The sequence below is a fragment of the Poeciliopsis prolifica genome, unplaced genomic scaffold (assembly GCF_027474105.1).
Source record: "Poeciliopsis prolifica strain line A6 unplaced genomic scaffold, Auburn_PproV2 SCAFFOLD008, whole genome shotgun sequence".
In the NCBI taxonomy this organism is placed as follows: domain Eukaryota; kingdom Metazoa; phylum Chordata; class Actinopteri; order Cyprinodontiformes; family Poeciliidae; genus Poeciliopsis; species Poeciliopsis prolifica.
The window spans coordinates 6,334,671-6,355,812 of NW_026562383.1; the positions used below are offsets into that span (position 1 = coordinate 6,334,671).

Below are 21,142 nucleotides of genomic sequence, written 5' to 3' on the forward strand. Positions count from 1 at the left end.
TTTCAGCTGATGTTGTTTTATTTTTTCTTCTTGCTGAAAGCCTGGTTCCACATATCTTTGTTGCAGGCAGATATAGATTCACTCTGAAATCACTGACCGAGTTATTTTGGCTTGGCTCCCATCCTTTCAGATGGTAGTTTGAAAGGATGAGAGTTAAAGTTTTCTTTGTTCTGGTTTTCTGCGCTCCTGTGTACATTTTCAACATCAGCTTTAAACAAAGCATGCTCTTCTAGAAACCATCCATCTGATTCAGGATTTCAGAGGGTGGACAATAACCAGCAAGCTTAACAGTAGCTATTTATGCTTACATAACTTACCTGGTTTTTCCCAGAATGAATGAACTCGCTGATTAATCGCCTATTTTAAACGCAGCCCTTTTAATTAACGGTTTAATTAAGCAATCAGCAGCCTGCATCCGATAACGGCTGGTTTCTAATGCAACAACTGGTCAATTCGAGGCCCTGTAGACGTGCAACTTCAGAAGCTTTGCTTTTAGATTCATTGCAATGGGTAGCTATGAAATAACACTATGCATTTTGTCTCACTGGCTTTGGGCAGAGATCAGGGTTTTTAATTTGACTCAAAAACCTGTAAGTGTACTTATCAGAGCGACGTTATGTATGGGGCGCCGTTTGTAAAGTTAGTCAAAAAAGATAAAAACTCAGCAAGCTAATTATTCAGGACAAGGCTAAATATTTAAAAAATATGACATTGAAATTTTAATTCCTTTTTTCCCCCCTCTTATGACAGGCTAAATAATTCAAGTTGCTGTTAATTTTTCACCATGTACGTCTACATAAAAAACTGCATAGATGTGTTCCGGAAACATTGTCAGATTATTTTACCTGTTTGTAAGCATGGCTAATCTTACAAGTTTCAAATATTTGTGCAGATCATGAAAGAGCTGCTTGGCTCGTCCCATGCACTGCAGTAATAATTATTATAAATTTGTATTTACATTAACCACAGTGCTTTACAGAGGGTAAATGTATAAAACATGAGAGATCAACCAAGACAAGACACAAGGTAAAGAATAAATTTTTATATGTTATCAATGTACTTTTTGAGTGTTTTAATCAGTGTTTCATTATTGCATTGTATTTTGCTATAACCAACCTTTGGGTAATTACAAAGGAGGGTTCTCCCACAGTGGCCGATGAGGATTATATAACAAATAAAGGTGTGAAAATCCTACCAAATCGTTGATAGATCTGTGATCCCTGGATTTTTATTGTTTTTAATCTGCACATCCTTTGACCCAAAGTTGAACAGAAACCGCAGAGGCACACTCTTGAGAAAGAACACAGGCTTTATTGTAGAAGATATTTTAGTTTTCAAGGGTAGGACCTGAAATGAATGGTACGCCGGGTGAGCACCACACTACTCCCACACTGAGTTAAGCTTGCATGAATCACCGGCGCCCTCTCTGCAGCCCCTCAAATTATCCCTCTGCACAAGGTGAGTAGAGCTTACTGGCATTGTTAACATGTACAATATGAAGCTAACAACGAGTAACAAGTGATGAAACTGGAAGGTGATGAGTAAATGAGTCCTTTTTATTCTGTGTTAACCTTAAAGAACATTTTCAAAAATTGGGAGTTAGAAAACTTTTTCTTTTTTTACCCCCCTCTCAGCTTCCTTCTTCCCCATCAGTTACGCTTGCTCTTTGTACTGCTGGTGCAGCGTCAGCACGTCGGTCTGGGAGACCCGTGTCCAACCTTTGCTGTGGACGTGGTACAAGTTGACCTGCCCTCCGCTGTAGGCGTCACGGTACGTCGCCTGGTAGATGGCCCGGCGGCCCAGCTCGCAAGCCTCCTCCACGCTCAGGCTGTGCCGCAGGCCGCTGTCCATCACGCCGTAGGCGTACATGGAGCCTGAGCCCACCGCGAACAGGTCGCCGCACACCCGATTGCCCTCCGAGTCCACGTAGTACAGCCCTAAAGAGAGAGGGCAAAAAGGTAGGTCGAGAAGGTGAGGAGGTGGCGTCGGGGGAGTTGCTTCTCCCGATCCAGGTGTTGCTAAAATGATGCAGCACAAAACACACAAGTCTGTACAGACGCGAGCGCGCACACACACATACTCATCCTCCGGAGAGAAAATAAGAGCAGCTGCAACCCCTCCAAGTGAAGCGAGGGCTGGCAGATATGAACAGCTGCATCCTCTTCAAGTAAAATGAAGCCGACCACGGAACCTGCTGACGAGGCGCGGCCCCATAACGCCGTCTGCCCAAAGGCCCCCATCTCTGGTTCTTATTGATTCCCTGCAAACAGGCCAAAAATTAACTATCGACCCATAACCTGAGCTGTCCAGGTAACTGCGGCTCACGCCTCGTCGTGGAGGACGAGAAAATGAAAACCCAACAACGCTACAGCGTGCTCACATCCCGTGGATATCAGACGGGCACATTCGCAGCCGTCGACGCGGGATTTGGGGCCGTGAGCTCGTCAGCCCGTTCTGCCGTAAGCCCTTGAGCGACGCGACTTCCGCAACGCTTCGACGGACACGTGAGGGACAGTTTGCTCCACACCACGCGTCACGGACACATGCACAACATTTTGTTCGGAGCCGTGACACACGCTCCCCACGGGCCCGGCTCCAGAGTGACAAGCACCAGCCTGCGAGTTCGCCCACGAGCGCTGAAAAGAAGCCAGCCTGCAAAAAGGCATGGATTTTTCTTTTTTTCCTCAGAACGCTTTCACAGAGCTGAAACCTGTGAAAACCAATCCGGGAACGCATGCAGATCAACCCCGCTCGCTGATTCTCAGCTTAACTAGTGACAGTCTATTAAAGCTTGAGAGCCACTTGCTTTTCAGGGCGTTAAAAAAAAAAAGGAAAGGAAAGGAAAAAAAGAAAGGAAAAGAATCTTAGTATTGGTTTCAGCTGGCAAATTGCAGCTTCCTGAGCCTGTCGTTAGATTGCCATGATAATCATCCAGCGCCTGCGTGCGCACGGGGGTAATTTGCCATTCTAAGACCTGCCTGTTCCACTTGGAAACTGCGAGGGACTCGTTAAAAACATAATAGGCAGGGAAAGGGAACTGTAAAGGCGGCCCTCTTTTGTCGAGTGGCATGCTTGATGGAAAGGGCTGCGGGGAGGGTTGAGGACTCCTTAAGAGGTCCAAGTATAGAAGCGGTATACGAGCGCACACCTGGGGCCTTTGTGGAGCCAGTGTGGCTTCGCTTCGTAGTTTCTGCCCCCTCCAACTCTGACTCAGCCGCCGTGCGCGCCCGCGGCAGAAACGACGAGCGGAGGCAGCGGAAACGCAGTGCGGATGGTGAGGCCGCGCCGGCCGACGGAGACTTCTTCTGCTTTATCAACCGGCTGACAGGTGCTTAAGGAGTCCCTTTTTAAGCAGCTGGCTGGAATAGCAGTATTTGCATGTTGGTGGTGAGCGCAGCGTGGTGTATGGGCGGCTGCCATTTACTGGGTCGGTCCTTGAATCCGTTTAAAATGAGAGTAGGGACAAAAAAAAATAAATAAAACGGAAGTCATTACATCACTCTCTTGGGAGTGGCGGTAAAAACCCATCTGTCACAAAGGTCGTCTGACGAGGCTTCTGATCAGACGGTACCCTTCTTTCCTCTAATGAGGCCCCATTATTCATATGCGGCCCTATTACAAGCCTGTCCTGTCCTTGAAAGGAGTCTGTACATTACACCGTCACTTTTTTTTCTCTCCCTTGAAATAAAAGCTGTTAACTGTACGCTGATTACAAAGTGTCATAATATGTAATGTTATTACACGGAGTTGCATCTGTCAGGCTCCTTGGCGTGGCTTTTACTCCATTTATTTTGCAAGCAGCTTAAAACACTTCATCTGAGGGGAATAACTGCATTTGACGTGGTTGTAGTCGGCTTAATGAGCTTTCTGCCTTATAGTGATTGATTTAATTATGCTGACATTTACCTCTCCGCTCAGTCACAAAGGCGCTGAGAGCGGACATATTTACATTGTTTGACCCGTTGAACTCATAACAGGATCCTTATTTCCTCAATCGATTGCTGGGGATTAGGCGTGTGTCCAGCGCGTTTTGTCAGCATCTGCCTAACGCCTTACAAGATAAAGCTGGCATTGATCGCCGTTCCATGTCGTGGCATTTAAACGCGTGACCCGGATTGTCCGAGCGGAGACCCCCGCCGCCCATCATCCGGCGACACTCGCACAAGCCTACAGTCCTAGGATCATCGATTTCCCATTACTGTGTCACTGCGGTGGCCTCTTTAAACACACCTTCTGATGTAGAGCCTTGCAGCCTATGGCATCCAAAATGCATAGCGTGACATTATCTACAAGGGGAGAGAAAAAGAGGCGCTGCAGCACCATCTACTGGTTAGGCAAAGGAACTGCACATTTGTTAACCCCCTCAGTTCTGAGAAAAATGCTTCCCAGGAACAGCCATGCCAACACAAAGTTGTGCATAAATACAAAAGAGAAAGAAAAATGACGTTTTTCATAATAATAACAATTAAAAAAAACTAAAAAGTGTGACATGCATTTGTATTTAGCTCCCTGAAAAATATTTTGCACAACTTTATGTGCAACTGCAAGTTTTCTTGGGTATGTCTCCACCCAAGAGACTACACTAGGGGTCGACTACCTTTTCCTATTTAAAGAGCCATTTTTGCTCCCGCTGCTATAAAATAAAACTTGTTTTTAGCTGCAAACAATGAGTTTAAAAAGATGCACTTTGTAAAAGGTTTTATTATGCAAGGCAAAGAAAATTTAACTAAAATCTACTTCTAGTAATTTTATTATTATTTTCTTTTTTAACAAGTACATGTTCAATGCTTACCAGGTCCTCTCTTGTCCCAGCCGCACACCATGGTGCCCATGCTGAGTCCCATGCCTTTGTACTGGTACACCATGTTGGCCAGCAGCTTCGAGGCGGCCGCCACAGAGATGCGCTCTTTGTTGCGCAGCTCGTAAATGCGGCACTGACGAGCGAGCAGGCGCTCCCAGAAGCTGCAGTCTGCGGCGCCTCCGGCCATGGTCCCCAGAAGGTAAGGGTTGATCTCAATCACCTTCTTTACCGTCTGCGAGGCGATGTAGGAGCCCGCCGTGGCCCGAGAGTCCACCGCCACGATCACTCCATGCTGGAACTGGATGATACAAGGGGAAAAGACCCGTGTTACGCTCCATTCAGAAATTAATCAAGTGTTACAATACAGGAATCAACAAAATACAAATGTAGGTATGGCAACACTGTTTAAACAATTATGGTGAAAACAGCACACATGTAAAACGTGGTTCTTTGTTTCTGTAAATTTTAGCTACTAATCTTGAATCTATATGTTTACTGTTAAAAAAAGCAGCATTTTCAAAACTACATCATTGCTAAGCTCTATTTTTTCAAAGAAACAGGGAAAAAATAAAATATGTTGACGCTATTCATCTACTTTTATAATACAGCTGTCAGAAAAAAAATGGAAACTGCCATTTTAATTTTTTTAAGGAGAGAAAATAATGGAAAATAATTCATCTTCTGCTTTGGCATAAGATGGGTTATTTCTATGTTTTTGTCTACATAAGTCAAAAACATTATAGGAGTTTGAAGCAAACTTTACAATAACAGAACTCAATTCATTTCAGAATGGTGCCATGAATTTGTAATTATGTGAAAGAAATGATTCATAATCTACAAGACTGTTATATAATACTATTTAATTTTTATTTATATTTAGTCACCCATTTTAGCTTTTATTTATCATTTGATTTGTAGCAGAATGATGACAGGTCCTCTTGGCATTTTTTTTAAAGAAGAAACGTAATGTCAGATAGCTGCCATAAGAAAATAACAACACGGGTTACACATCTGAGGCATTCACTGTCTGCCACTGTATTGCCAACGACAATAACACAGGGTCCAGGACCCAACTATTGAAGCTCTAGTTTATTTGAAGATGTGATGTTATTAAAGATTACAATATGGGAATAAAATGATATCCAGATTAATGTTTACTTGTAGAGGTAAAGAGGTTGATGAAGCTACGCATGGGCTTTACGGTCTTCTGTTTTGACATTATTCAGCAGTAAACCAGTCAGTTTCTCTGCCATGAGAAAGCAGTTTTTAGCCGAGCTAGCGGCACCAAGCTAACGTTTGAGTCATTGTCTGGTATGAATCACTGCGTACGATTTAAACAAAACCTAAATGTTCTTTGGAGAACATATCCAATTAGTGTGACTCTGATGAAAACGTCTAGCAAGAACCAACGATAACCACACTTACTTTGAACGCTAATGTGGTTGTTCCGTGCAGAAACTCTATTTTCCTCTCAACGCCATCTTCCTCCCCAGCGAGCAGCGAGTTCTTAACGCAAAAACTGAGACTGTCCCCCGGTCCAGCTTCAGATTCTCCTTCGATCTGTCCGGAACTGCAGCCAAAAGCGAATGGCTGCCGATAATCAGACGAAAAATCCGGACAATCACTACTTAACACACTAGCAAGAGCCATCTTTGAAAGAGTGCGATGAGCAAGCAACTTCCGGCGAGAGCAGGAAGACTTGTTCTTCATGGTTGCAAAAGTTACACAGCGCCTCCGTGTGGGGGATGACTGAAACAGTCAAAAATATGCCATGGCCTAACAAAGCGAGGCTTTTGACTCTTATTTTACGTAGACTAACTTCCAAATAATTTAATGGGTTGTTGAAGGACGTACTTAACAAGCACTAACCTGACCAGAACTTGAGGGAAGATTTCCAAAACGGTTTAAACTTTTGGTTATTATTTTTGAACATTCCCTGAACTTTACCCGGAGGAACATCCTGAGAAGGTTATATAGTTTAATGTGCTTCAGAGAACATGAAAAGCATGTTACAAGGAGGTTCTCTCCATTAATAGTGTGACATTTAGGAACTGAAATGTTCTCTGAAAGTTCAAAGAAGTTTATATTCAATTAACAATATTATCCAGAAGGTTAAGTACTTTAGTTATATAACTTTTGTGTATAGCCGGACATGCAACAAGGGTTAAATAATACTTTAGATATGTACCCTTTAAAGAATCTTCAGGGAAATTTACATAAAGAGTCTTTGAGCAATACATGCAGCTTTCAGAATGTTCCTACAATGTTAGTGTTCAGAGGACAATCCCCAATAGATAAATAAAAGTTGTTTTGAAATATTTAGGTAATGCTCTATAGAGGTTCATTGAAGGTTATCTACAACTTTGTTTATGTTACCTCTGGAAAACCCTTACAATAGGTTTCATAGAGATTCCTTGAATTTTAGCTACCTTTTTCCTGATGTAACATTTAGGGATTTAACTTTAGGAAATATCCCTAAAGGTCTATAAGTTTCATGAAATACCTTTCAAACTAGAAGAGGTTTACCACAACTTATAACTACTTTTTTGATCAGCCTAGGTGTATAATTTTTATCTCCAAAGCCCAACACAGATCCTTTGTTTGCTCTAACTGCTTTCTATTGCATCTCTCTTTTTCTTTTCTCTTCTGGGCTTGGACCTTCTCTCCAACTCTCTATAATATTCTTCTTTCAGGTCCTCCCTTGGTCTTTGGATCCAACCCTGGGCGTCGATGTGAAAAAGATCCACATTGTTTCCAGAGTAGGCATCCCTATGAGTGGCTCTGAAAACTGCTTCTCTTGCCAAGGAGATAGCTTCTTCTTTACTCAAACCCCAACTCAGACCCCCATCCAGGACTCCGTAAGCATAAGGAGACCCTGATCCAACAGAGATGATATCTCCTTGCAGTCGGGCACCATCGCTGCACACGTAGATAACCTGTGGGCCACTGTTTGGGGATAGCGGATCTGCTGCTGAAGTGTTGCCGGCAATGCCTGAAGAGCTTACATCAGTCACAAGAGATTGGTTACCAAAGTTGTTATCCAGCCCAGTGCTCCTTCCTTCCTTTTCCCAACCGCACAGAGTGAGTGCCACACACACCTCAGTGCCTTTAAATGGATGCAACATAAAGGAAAGAAGCTTGGCAGAAGCTCTTATGGAGAGTCGACGCTTATGCCGCAGTTCATACAATCTGATCTCTCTGATCAGGATGCGCTCCCAAAGCATGCAGTCTGCACCGCTGCCCGAGGAGGTGACCACTAAATGGGAGTGAATAGGGGTGATCTTGTGTACAGCCGGACATGCGACAAGGCCACCCGCGCTGGCACGTGTGTCTGCTGCTGCAATTACACCACCTTGGAAAATGAAACCCAAGGTTGTTGTTCCATGAGACAGAGGGAAAGGCCTTTGCACAGTCAGCGCATGGTTTGGTGCTCTGAAACGAGACGTGCGTCTGCTGATGACTGGGGTGGCTTGAGGGAAAGGTGGCACGAAAATGTGCTGTGGATCCCCCCAGTTTGTCTGTGATGTCTTCAGTCTTTCCAGCTCAAGGTTGTGATAATCTGTCTCCAAAGCTGGAAAAGGAAACAATTGCTGTGCAGGCTTGTCTTTGAAGCAACAAATATCTTCCAGAGCCATATTAGTGTTGAAAAAAGCTGTAAATAGATCAGATTGCGTTAACAAAGACGATGGGCAGTCCACAAGAAAACCAAGCAATAATCAGACAAAGCCATATGTTTTCCAACCAAAGCTAGGGTTCTGATGAAGAATCATTCCAGCAAAGTCCACTTTTTTAACTGCTCCTAAGAGTACCGTTTATCCTTTTATAGCCCTAACAAATGCTACAGCTTGCACTGCATACATGTACAAACATATCTGTAAGCAATCTTTCACTCTTCCAGCTGTGAATTTGATATGCAGTGAAGCCTCTTTCTGCAACGCTTTCATTCTGAGAAGAGAGCGTGAATATGTAGATGTGTGTGTGGGGTGAGTGGGTTAACTAGTTGTGCAACTTTTATTTTGCTTTCAAAATAAAAAGCAAAATAACCAGAACCACCAGTATATCAACTTTGATTTTTTTTCAGCTTTTGGTTTAGCTTTGTTTCACCATAGCACACAACTCCAGCTACATTAATTCGATGTATAACATTTGTTAATCCTGAAGCGAAATTAGATGATACAGTAACTTGATTTAGTGAAGTTTAAGAACCAATATTGGGAGTTATGGCTGTGGCCAGAAAAATCACTGAAGACTCTAAATGGGACTTTGTGCTATTTTGATATACTTTTCGTATATTAAGACTATTTTAAAATTATATGTATAGAGCTTTTTAATTATATATTAGGAAATTGTTAAATAGTTACATTAGAGTTTTCGCTTTTCCCTTGACATTTATCAAAAAAACTTCCTGACACTGGATAATTATCGCGGTAATTTACGGGATATGCAACCGGCGTCCTTGTGAAGCCATTTTGGCTCTGAATGTCTCTTCAGGCGGTACCTTTCCACGTCCTTCAGGATCCAAAATGGCGCCGGTTTCCCCGAACGACGGAGCAAGATGGTCCCCCCCCACACTTGTTCAGTCGGACAGAAGCCATGGCGTCCGCCAGCACGGGGAGCAGAGTGTCCTGTGGGAGAGACTTGAATTGCGTGCCAGAGATAGCTGACACGTTAGCTGCGGTCGCCAAACTCGGGTGAGGAGAGTGTTTGAGTCTGCGTGTCAGTTTTCAGCCGTAATAACACATCTCGCGCGTGTTGTTTTTTTGTCAAAGCGGGATGTTGGCTAAGCTAGCCGGCGAGTTCTCAGCACGTGCCCTCGTCACAACGATGCTCGCTGATCCTCTGAAGTGTTCACAACGGGGTCGTGGGGCTGTTGTGTTTCATATTTCCTCGCCTTTTTAAAACGTGTTCTCGGACGCGCCTTTCGCTTTTCTCCGGGCTTCTGTTTTAAGTATGTCGGCGTTGTTTGAGGTTCATTTTCCTCCACAGGTTTGACTTTCTGTGCATGCCCCTGTTCCATCCGAGGTTCAAGAGAGAGTCTGAGTTGGAGCCCGCTAAGTCCAGACCCGGAGCCCAGACCCGTTCAGACCTGCTGCTTTGTGGAAGAGGTTAGTCTTTATGCCACAGCAAAGCTAGCAGATGCACTTTCTTCATTTGCAATTAGAAAAATAATTTACTCTTTGAAATTCCTCAGATAAAGTGTAACCCTGTCCAATAAAATGGAAATCCAATGCTGATTAGGAAATGGAGTTGAGTTTCAAGGCTTTTTCAAAGAACTTTAAAGTATGCATTTCATGTTGACTAACACTTTTAATGCTATTAATATTAGATCATGTAAAACATCTTAACATTAGCCATGGACATGAAAATGTTTTCTATACAGACGTCACGTCCAGCAAAACTAAATGCATCAAAGTATCTAATTGTATGACCTAGTTATGTTTAAGCTTAAGTTAAACAGAAATTCTAGCAACTATTTTCTGTTTAGCTTTTGGACAAAAGTCCCCTGTTTTTCCTAAAACCTACCCAATAATTGATATTTCCAAAACTATTTAAGAAGTCATATGCTTTTTTTTTTAAAAAAAAATCATTCAACATGTTTCTTGTTTTCCAACATGTATGTACTCCACTTTAGTTGATACGTCTTAAATTTGCTCATAATTTTGACTTGACTATTGTAAACAGCTGTGTAATCAGATTGAACTTACATGACTTTTAGTTTCATCTTAAATGACTTTTGTCGTCCAGGCTTTGGTATAAAAAGAGAGGAAACTGATGATGCAATTAATTGATTTGTTGTTTATTGCGACAGGCCTAAGCATTGTGTTTTGTATTTTTACTTGTGTACGTAAAGGTTGAAAATGACCAAATAAATAAATAAGGCTATCTAGAATGATGGAGCCTCTGATAACTTAATATTTAACACAAAAATTAATTCAGATAAAACTGGAGTGATCTGGCTCAGAACTTTCCACCAGAAAACTGCTTTACAAATGTCGATATTGAACTGATTGATGGTAAATGCAAATGGGACATGTTTTGTTTTTTTAAACAATAAGTTGGCTATTTTCTGTCTTTTTGTAGACTGGAATACTCTGATTGTTGGGAAGCTCTCCCAATGGGTCGACGCAGATTCAGAAATAGAGACGGAACGGAGGAACTCGGAAGCTGTACGTTCCTCAGTCTGAACATTTCTCACTTCCTTTGCCGCTGTGAGGCTGGCAGTTCCTTTGTCTCATCAGAGCTCCTCTCTGTTTGCATCTGTCGTCACTTTCTCCTAAAATCTTTTTGTTTTTCTGCGTTTCCCTCCAGGCTCTCGCACAGGAATTGAACTTCTCAGCCTACCTGGGTCTGCCTGTCTTCATGATCCCTTTGAAGGGCCCCAACAATGCCAATCTAGCCCGAATGCTGCTAAACCACATCCACACTGGACACCACACCTCAAACGTAAGACACAGCATCAGGGAAACCAGCGGACACCTGGAATTGGATTTGACGCGTCCGTGCTGCAGTCCTCGTTTAACCCCAGCTTCTCTCTCTGTTCGTTAGTTCTGGATCCGTGTTCCGTTGATGGCCCCAGAAGACATGCGGGACGACCTGATCGAGAACGAACCGACCGCTTGCTTAGACGAGACGAGCGCAGATGAAAAAACCTGGAGCTGGTTAGTTTTACACCGCTTCCTCATCAGCAGGAGAGCTGAATCAAATAAAAACTTAGTTTCTTTATCAATCTTTGTCTTTTCAGGTGGCACTCATTCAGAACCCTCTGTGATTACAACAAGAGGATCTGTCTCGGTGAGCGAACTCACCACCAGCCAGCAAATTAAAGCGTTACAAGTCTTTTTTTTTTTTTCCCCCTACTGAGAATGTGTTCGTTTTCTATTCCTGTCAGCGATTGAAGTGGGAGCAGACATGCCGTCAGACGCTGTGATCGATAAGTGGCTTGGAGAGCCGATCAAAGCAGCCGTGCTTCCCACTAGCATCTTCCTAACAAATAAGAAAGGCTTTCCTGTTTTGTCTAAGGCCCATCAGAGGATAATCTTCCGGCTTTTTAAGGTCCGACATCAAAGCTCCTGGTGGTTTGGTTGATTATCCAAATTTCAAAGTTTCCTTTTTGACAAAGACACACTTGTCTTTCCAGTTGGAGGCTCAATTTATCTTCACAGGCGCCAGTCGGCACACTGAGAAGGACTTCAGGTCCTACCTGCAGTACCTGGAATACCTCAACCAGAACAGGCCTGCGCCTAACGCCTATGAGCTGTTTGCCAAAGGCTACGAAGACTACCTGCAGTCACCTCTACAGGTCGACACCTCCGCTCTGCGCTCACAATTTTTTTTTCTTTAATCAGCTTTTTAATTCATAGCTGAATTGATTTCTTGCTTCATTTAGCCCCTCATGGACAACCTGGAGTCTCAGACATATGAAGTATTTGAGAAGGATCCCATTAAATATTCTCAGTACCAACAGGTGAGCCAATGGACATTTTTTGTTTTGTATTTTTAAGGAGGGGGTGGACATTCATTGTAATTTATTAATTTATTGTGAAAAAGTTCTTGTCATGACAAGAATTTTGATTTATTTTCTCAATAAATTGCAGTTGTCGATGGTAATTGGGGAAACAAATGAACAGTGATTGGAAATATTATTTAAAAAATTTTCTCCACTCTTTGTTCCACGAGAGCGCCAATAAATATCAGTAAATTATTTATTGAAGGCAGTTACAGAGTGCATTTAGTGATATGAGTAATAAGTGTATTGTAAATGAAAGTCTTTTTCAAGAGTAATGTTTGCAACCCATGCAATCACCGTCACAGGTTGGCCGCACATCCTTAAAAAGTCTTACATTCGTGTATCTAAAGTTAAGGCCTTAAAACACCTTAAACCCATTTTTAAATAAGTAAGTTGGCCTTAAATACGTTGATCACAGGTCTTGAATCTTGTCTTGACAGGACTGCAAAATCATTTATTCCATGTAATTTTGTTTTCTTGTGAAACTTTTTAAATGTGCATGGTGAGAAAGGGAAAACGTTTATTGACATTAAATTGAAACTAAATAGTCCTTGTATCCAAAATGTTTTTCTGTGCAGAATGCATATTTGTCTAATAGTCTTAGTTTCTTTCAGGCTGTATATAAATGTCTTTTGGACAGAGTACCAGAAGAGCAGAAAGACACTAATATTCAGTAAGTAAGATGTTCTTATATTTGTATGAAATTACAATTAGGACTCTTAATCTAGCGGGGTAATGATTTGTAGCTCAGTCAATGCTCTCCTCCTCCCTTCATTACCTTCATCCTGTTATACTGTTGGTTAAAAAAAGAAACGCAGGGAGGCATTATGTTTGAAATTCTCTGGAGTTTAATGGATTTTATGAGATGGAACGAGAGAAAATAACCATATACACATTCATACAATAAATATCAGTCAGAATCTGTATCTTTCAATAGCAATAAGGTACACTTAGCTGAATTACTCAGGCTGATTGTAAACATCACTGGTGTTTAAAAAAAGTCTGTCAGCATTGTTATGTATGAAGCACCAGAAGTGTCTGATCAATTTGTTTTGTTGGTTTAGGGTGTTGATGGTGTTGGGTGCAGGAAGGGGTCCTCTGGTCAACGCATCCCTGCGTGCTGCCAGACAGGCAGACCGAAAGCTGAGAGTATACGCTGTTGAGAAAAACCCCAATGCTGTAATCACGTGAGTAGAGCTGCTTCATCTCTGGAACGTTCAAAGGACCCAACTGTTTAATTTAAAGAGCTTCGTTTGTTCAGATTAGAGAACTGGCGCTTCGAAGAGTGGGGCGACCAGGTGACCGTGGTGTCATGTGACATGCGGGAGTGGGAAGCACCAGAGAAAGCCGATATCATCGTAAGCGAGCTGCTGGGCTCGTTCGGCGACAACGAGCTCTCCCCCGAGTGCTTGGATGGAGCGCAGCACTTTCTCAAAGGTACTAATATAGGATCTTCCTACAAACCTTCACATCTCTCTAGGATATACTAGAACAGAATTAAGTCTTAAATTCATTTAAAAAGGAAAAAAAAAACATGGTTTTAAATACGTTCATCACAGGTCGTATATCGTATGTTATTTTTACCAGAGAACTTTTCTATCAGGCAACAATTTGAGTCGCCTGTTGACATCTAAATGACATTCTAGCGCTAACTATCTGCTAATATACCCTTTATAGCAAGCTGGATTTTTTGTGCTTATCATGATTAAGTTCAAATTTATCACCAGTTGACCGGATGACGTCCAACTCGTCATTGGTTCGTGAACCAATGACGCTAATGAACCAGTGATGCTAACTTGTATAATGCTACATGCTGTCAAAAAACTTAGGTTTATGGGGGTTAAGACTGTAGAGAGCCGCATCTAGTGTGATGAGCAAAATCTGTTGCCAAGAGCCACAAACACCAGAAATGTTAGTTTTGACGTGGCAGTGGCAAAAGATCTCCAGAAAAAAGTTAACGCTTCTCCTGCCACTAATCTCATCAACATTTGGTGCGACACAGACTCTGATGTTGGAGATTTACTGGTTATAGAACACCTTGGTCAAGCTTCAGTCTTACCAGGTCTCACATTTCACTCTTAGCTGTCTTAAAAAGTAATACATTTGAGTGGGTGAAACCCTGAAGAAGCATTTGTTCCGCTTCGTTACCATCACCGCTTGCTTGCGTCGTGTATCATTTTTCTTTCCTCTTCAATGCAGACGATGGAGTCAGCATCCCGTGTTCCTACACGTCCTACCTGGCTCCCTTGTCTTCCTCCAAGCTGTACAACGAAGTCCGAGGGTGCCGGGAACGCGACAAGGACCCAGAGTGTCATTTCGAGACGCCATACGTTGTGCGACTCCATAACTTCCACCAGCTGGCGGAACCTAAACCCTGCTTCATATTTACACACCCCACAAAAGGTAGACACTCAGCCATGTCACTGTATGACATTTCAAAACATACAATCTTGTTGTATTTTAGCTTACTTTGTCCCTGTTGTAGACTGTAGAATATTATCACAAGACATTAAAATTAGTAAGTTTATCTTTGTTTTTTCTGTCAGACATGAACAATAATCGGTACCAGTCTCTTCGCTTCTCTGTGGATTGCAACTCTGTGCTCCATGGCTTTGCAGGCTACTTTGAAACCATTCTCTACAAAGATGTCACACTTAGTAAGTTAGAGTAAAGAAGAAGAAGTAATGGTTGGCAAATGATGCGGTTTAATTCATAAACTCGTTTGTTGCAGGTATAAAACCAGACACGCATTCACCTGGCATGTTCTCCTGGTTTCCCATTTTGTTCCCACTCAAAGTAAGTCAGAGTTCCACACGGGTCAAAATGTAAAAATTTGATTTAAGGCGTAAACATCCTTTCCTTTTTCTAACAGCAACCGATCTCAATATCCCGAGACGATGACATCGTTGTGCGATTCTGGCGCTGCAACAATGGGAAGAAGGTTTGGTACGAATGGGCGGTGACGGAGCCGTCCTGCTCTGCCATCCACAATCCAGCCGGCCGCTCCTACACCATCGGCCTGTGAGCATGAAGAATCAGTCAGACATCCACTTGGTTTTTTTTTTTTATTATTATTTTTAGTAAGACTTTATGATTGTTTGAACCTCTTTTTATAAATCCACATGTAAAACCTGGACTTGTGATGTCTCCCGTTGAGTCTGTAGAGAAATAACTGAATAAATGGACCCAGTCCCGCATATTACACGACCCGTTGTCCCGGTAAGCTCACCGCGGGCCATTCACTTCCAGCAACTCTCACTAGTCTTAACTGTTCAGGTTATCATCCGTGCAGTTACGAAAAGTTCCTGTGGACATGTTCATTCAATCCAACTGGACCTATGCCTTATCAGACACATTCCGCACGATCCATAAAATGTCAGGATATTGTCCATACACTCTTGAGTGTTGGGGAGGGGGAAGTTACTGTTTTTTGCTCACCTGTTTGGCGTCCTTATGTTGTTTGAACATTTTCAATAAAAATACACTGCACTGTTCTCAGTTTACAGTTATTTCTGTATGGCTTGTAACTGGAAGATTATCAGCTTTTAATGAAAAGCTGTATTTTTTAAAAAGAAAAATACAGGAGGCCACCTGGAGCAGGACAGGCAGGCTTTGGTGAAGGGGAAAAAGACCCTGCTGGCTGCAAAGAAAGATTTAAAGGACATGGATAAACAACTGAACGAGACAATGATATATTTAGAGGAAATAAGCATGGAACTGGAAGAGAAAGATTAAGAATGAAAGGAAGAAACTGAGACAAAGAAAAAGGTCAAAGCAAGAAGATGCAAGCACTCAGGCAATGCCTGGAGAATGAAGTCAAAAGCCTGGAGTCGGGAGAAAAAGGATTTGGTGAAAGAGAAGAAGAAAATGAAGGACAATAACCAGGAGTTACAGCTGGAGATGAAAGAGTGTTAAAATCACAGCTGAGACAAGAACAGAAAGATCAGCGGAAGGAAAAAGAAAAGCTTCAGACCATAAACTGATCTGCTTCAGGAAAAGAAGCACTTCACGCCGATCTGGAAGGAAGCGGCGGAGGAAAAGCAGAAGTTTGTCACCAAAACAAACTTCAGTCTTGTTGCTGCTTCATTGGCAGCAGCAATGCCATTGAAGCCATTGGGTCTGGACAGGAGCGTGTCTTCGCTTTCCATCTTCATCATCTGCCCTCCATCTGCCTCCTCCATGTTTGTCTCCTTCATCTTTCTTATTCTTTCATTCCTTCTCGCCTTCACACCCCTCAGCTCTTCTTCTGAGGCCACCTTTTGATTTTCCGTAATCTCAAAATCCAATAAAAACTGCCCTTCCTCAGTGATATAATTTGTCTATAAACCTTTACTTTAGCCACAACAATCTGTCTTTCTCTGAACATCATGAGATGTAAAGCCATCTGCGAGTAGGGATGCACCAATCCGCTTTGATATCGATAAAAGCATCAGCCGACACCAAATCGATACAAAAAATTCAGTTTGTTTATGTTTTCTTAAACATAAATGTACTGAATTACAAAATTATTTCAGAAATCCATACTTAAATCAACGATGGTCCTCCCATGAGCCCTAAAATGCCGCGGGTGTTAAAAGCAACTCTTTGCTGATGATATTCAATTTAAAAGCAAAAGTTTCCAGATGACGTTCTGTATTTTACACAGGAAGAACTCCGACCGACTCGTCCCAGACTAGACATCCAAAAGTCCACTCTTCTTAGGATTTTTGTCTTGAAACAGTTTATCTTAGCCTCAGATGCAAATCTCAGAAACAGAAAAGAACTTAATTCCAAGAAACGAACAGACTCAACCAAGCAAGAACTGGCCAGTCTTCGGATGTTATAGTTACTCAGCGTCCTACACAATGATAAGTTTGGTGTGAAAAGAAGGTCTGCTGGATGTATTTCTCCCGTTTTTGCCCTTCTTTGCGTTAACAAACACGTTCCCAAGCTACAGTGAATGACTTCCAGACATCATGCGAACAAAACAACAAATATAAACAGAATGTGCCAATTTATGAATTGGGCAGATGCCCACAGGCTTTATGAAATTTACACTTGCCACAGAAGAGTTGCAGATTTCCTCTCATCGTCACCCACACCACACAAAGAAAGTGTTTAAGTACACTAATCCCTCATCAGGCATCTGATCGGCTCCTGCTAAACCCAACCAGTCGGGGCCCTTAATTATGCCTGAACTTGATGAACCGATCAACTGAACACCAGGACTTTGCATTTAATATTTCCTCTGTCTTTATGATCCCATACTTGGGATGAAGCACTGTGCTGAAAGATGAGTGGCTATATTCTTCATTGCATGTTGCACACAAAATGCCCTTCATTTAAGCTTATCAACGTTACGGAGGTAAAAATGCCGAGTCAGCTGCTTGACAAAAAGAAAAAGAAGCTGAACCCAGCGAGTGTCCTTTTATTTTATCCGCTGCTGCTTGGCTGCCTCCTTCATTTCTGAGCTTTAATGTGCAGTTTGGGGTCTGTTTCAAGGCTGAGTCGGCTGGTGTAAACGAGTCCAGTCTCCTGGGTGTTACATCATTAGTTACTGGCACAGAAACTCATGAATACTCATGTTCTCAGCAGATTTGAAAATGGACTGAGAATAATATTTATCCCTCTGCATTTAACAGCCATGTGAGCCTTATTCCAGGGGGTTCTGGTCAGCTGTTTGTGTTTGTGGCCTCATAATTACACAAACTGTTTGTTTTTTCAACCATTCTCTCCACTGATAAGTGGACACAGCTCACAAGCACCATCTGGCTCCACTCTCAGGACTTAACGGATTTTGGTGCTGCCTCTCGGGCTGTTTTTTTTTTTTTTTTTTTGCGCTACACCTCACCGGTTTTGGCCAGGGTTCATGTCACACGCCACGTAAAAATTGACTTCTCTTTATTCGTGTCATGGGGCTATTCTGTGTTTTCCAAAAAGCTATTTTGCTCTCCCTTTAGTAAGGTGTCAAAAAACATTTTAATAAATAAGAAAAAACTTAAACTTATTATGTAATCAAAAAGGAAAAATGCAGATGTAATTTTTTCCCCCCAAAAAACAGTTTGTGATAAAACAGGAGCAATATGACGTTTTCCATGAGAAATGAGTGCTACTTTCGAAGAAAATCCTTTTCTCCGACACAGTAAGTGAACCTTGTTTTTGGGTGACTTTATTATGTTCTATAAGAATCCAGAACTGCCCTGGACCTTCTCGCTTATTTTGTCCCACCTTGTACTGCAGTCACGGAGGGCATCAAGGCAACAAGCTTGTCAGAAGCCGTGCAGAAATTGTGGCGCCTCTCTTAAAGAATTTTAGTGTTTCAAATTAGCACGTATTGGTAATCCCGCTATGTTGAATAGTAGGACTACTAATGTCACGTCAGGGTACTCTTATATTCAACTCGAGGGTGCCGGTTTGTTATGTGTCCAAGCTGCACTCAGGCACTTTTTTTCCCCCCTCAACTTTTCATTGATTTGCATTTCCTTTTGACAATGGAGAGCAGAAGTTGCACAAATCATTAAATGTGCTTTTTAAGCGTCCAGCAGCAACTGTAAAAATGCATAAATGGTTTAAATTGTAAGCATCCCCTGAGCTGCCCCGAATCCTTCGGGAAGTGTCTCTGTGTTGTCCTGCATGCAGTGCCTCCTTGCCCTCATCAATGTTTTATCCCCTGAAGAGCCTGAGCACCAGAGGGTGGAGCTTGGCCACAATAAGTGATCAAATTACGAAAGTCATGCACAGGTATGATAAGCTGAGGTGGGTCAAGGCGGCCAAGAATGAAAGAGAGCTACGGGTTTCACTTTCAAAGTAAAAGCCTGAATGAGGTGGTTCTTGTCAAAACACCATTTTATGTCTGATGCACATATGCACAACACCGCAACTCTTAAAACCACATATCTACATAATCTGAAGTGTGGGGGGAAAGTTTGTAAGATAGTGACAGAAGTTATAAGCGTGATGTATTTTATAATACATTATTATTATTATACATTTGACGAAATATTTAATGTTCTGATATTGTCGTTGCATTCTTGTTAGGAACAAAAACTTCCCAACGGAGGCCTGTATTTTGTGGAGTTGCGCATGTTTTATGTAAGTTTTGTGTGAAGAAGAAACTTCATGCACTCAAGCACTGATTTTGTATTTTTCGTTTTCTTGTTCGAGAAGGCTCTTTACATCTAAGCGTCGGCAACTTGAAGTTTACAATTGTAGTGATTTCTTCCTGAGCTGATGTTTTTTGTGGCAATTTGTATTTTACTGTTCGTTGTCTTACTCCAAGGACAATTTAAGAGACGAGCTGTGTGTATAAATTTGCATTACGTCACTAAGCAATTCAGAAATGTGGAAGCTTCGAGGCTAATTTATCCTAATCTGTGTTATTATATTAATATATTTTATTGGTTTACAGAGTAAATTTTAAAATTGAAGGTTACAGTTTTTTTTTTCAAATTTAATATTTAAAGAGACCGTGAGTTGTGTATATTTTTGCCACAATAACAAATGTGCAGCGACAAGAAAAAAATAACCTCTGGCTGATACAGTATGTATTTACTTGGCCAGATTTCACCAAATTCAAAGTTTATACAAAGTACACTCTCCATAAAAACTGCTCATTCTGCTGATCCTGTGTTTCATTACATCACAAAAGGTGCAAGAATCAAATGAAACCGCTGGCGTTCGTGCGCTCGAGGACAACCTTTGACTGATCTTGATTTTGATTCTGAATCATTTCAGATGCGTTTTAGTTGCAGGTGGTTCAACTTCACCTGTGACACTCAAGACGAGCTGGAGGTCGTTTACGAATTCTGTCAGAACAGGTCAGTGGCTACTCGAACAGTGATGATGATAGTTGTTGTTTGATTTTTGTTTTTTGAATTGCAAAACTTTTACCTGTTCACGTCTGTTTATGTCACTGTTTGAATGTGCTTGGTTTCTGTGAATACCTACCGCTTGAAAGAACACCCATCCCATTCTGCTTGTTTCATTTAATATGCCAGTGTGATAACATTCCAGTAGTCTGAACACATCCTCCTTAAACCAATCCAAACATTTTTTCTCTCTTCCTGGCAGCTAAAGAGATTGTTTTCTTTTTTTTTTCCTATATCTTCTATTTTGTGTTGTCTGGAATGATGGTCAGTGGCCTCTGGTCAATTTATTTTCCTATATTTTCAGCTTGTTGCTGTAGGAAAACATAGTAAAAATTATACATAATATAAAAAATGAGAAAAAACTCAAGTGGGATTGTTCAAGTTTGATCAGTTAGCATTAAAAAAGGTTTGATAAAACCTTACAGTTTTATGTCATCAAGCATAACAATGGCAACAGGCACAAAGGAGACACTGCGTGCATTTTACATTGATAGAGATGATATCAGCTGTATTGCATGTGCATGTTTTGTGGAGCTAATTGGAAGGGTTAGGCTCATTATAAATTGGTAATAAAATCTGACCATTCCAGTCTGCCCCAAGCCTTTTCACAAACCCATTCCACCAGTTTGATTGTTGCCTTGTTTTTCTGAAAAAATAAAATGAAAATTTAAAAAAAAGCAGTGTTCTCACACTTGGCAAAATCGTTTTGCCAAATCCCCCCATTGTTGGAGAAAGTAGGTTAAAAAGAAGGAAATGACAAAAAAAGGATTTTGTGACATTGTTCGAATAAAGCTTCTTTTAAAATAAAAATAAAAATCCCAAAACTCAACAAAAATTATATATAAAAGGTTAAATTGATTTTACAGAAAAGTGTAACTAGTTTATTAAAAAGAAAAAGAAAAAGAAAAAGAATCCAAAACAACAAAAACAAAACCGTTTTATTTTGAAGGATAGAACAGGAAGTCCGGTGATTACAGCCTGTGTTTT

At 41.6% G+C, this 21,142-nt stretch overlaps 3 protein-coding genes across 3 annotated transcripts; 1 reads left to right on the forward strand and 2 right to left on the reverse strand.

Annotated features, from left to right (window-relative positions):
* Positions 1–1,291: 1,291 nt before the first annotated feature.
* psmb5 (proteasome 20S subunit beta 5) lies at positions 1,292–6,494 on the reverse strand. Its single transcript, XM_055033796.1, has 3 exons — positions 6,227–6,494; positions 4,793–5,099; positions 1,292–1,937 (listed from the first exon to the last, which is right to left on the reverse strand). The coding sequence occupies exons 1-3, from the start codon at positions 6,449–6,451 to the stop codon at positions 1,654–1,656; spliced, it is 816 nt and encodes a 271-aa protein (XP_054889771.1). The 5' UTR covers positions 6,452–6,494; the 3' UTR covers positions 1,292–1,653.
* Positions 6,495–7,407: 913 nt separating this feature from the next.
* On the reverse strand, positions 7,408–8,436 carry psmb11a (proteasome 20S subunit beta 11a). Its single transcript, XM_055033614.1, has one exon. It carries the CDS (start codon positions 8,434–8,436, stop codon positions 7,408–7,410), a length of 1,029 nt encoding a protein of 342 aa, XP_054889589.1.
* An 888-nt stretch (positions 8,437–9,324) lies between these two features.
* On the forward strand, positions 9,325–15,802 carry prmt5 (protein arginine methyltransferase 5). Its single transcript, XM_055033871.1, is given in 17 exon segments — positions 9,325–9,369; positions 9,371–9,492; positions 9,788–9,906; positions 10,883–10,968; positions 11,111–11,245; positions 11,348–11,460; positions 11,544–11,593; positions 11,691–11,854; positions 11,940–12,101; positions 12,189–12,266; positions 12,923–12,981; positions 13,373–13,495; positions 13,570–13,745; positions 14,508–14,711; positions 14,855–14,965; positions 15,040–15,104; positions 15,181–15,802. Coding segments are annotated over 17 exon segments (1,965 nt in total). The 3' UTR covers positions 15,334–15,802.
* Positions 15,803–21,142: the final 5,340 nt, after the last annotated feature.

Coding starts and splice junctions, on each gene's coding strand:
- psmb5 (XM_055033796.1), bottom strand. CDS start 6,451: ATGGCTCTTGCTAGTGTGTTAAGTAGTGATTGTCCGGATTTTTCGTCT. Junction 5,100..6,226: donor CAACCACATTAGCGTTCAAA/GTAAGTGTGGTT, acceptor TGTATCATCCAG/TTCCAGCATGGAGTGATCGT. Junction 1,938..4,792: donor CTGGGACAAGAGAGGACCTG/GTAAGCATTGAA, acceptor CTCTCTCTTTAG/GGCTGTACTACGTGGACTCG.
- psmb11a (XM_055033614.1), bottom strand. CDS start 8,436: ATGGCTCTGGAAGATATTTGTTGCTTCAAAGACAAGCCTGCACAGCAA.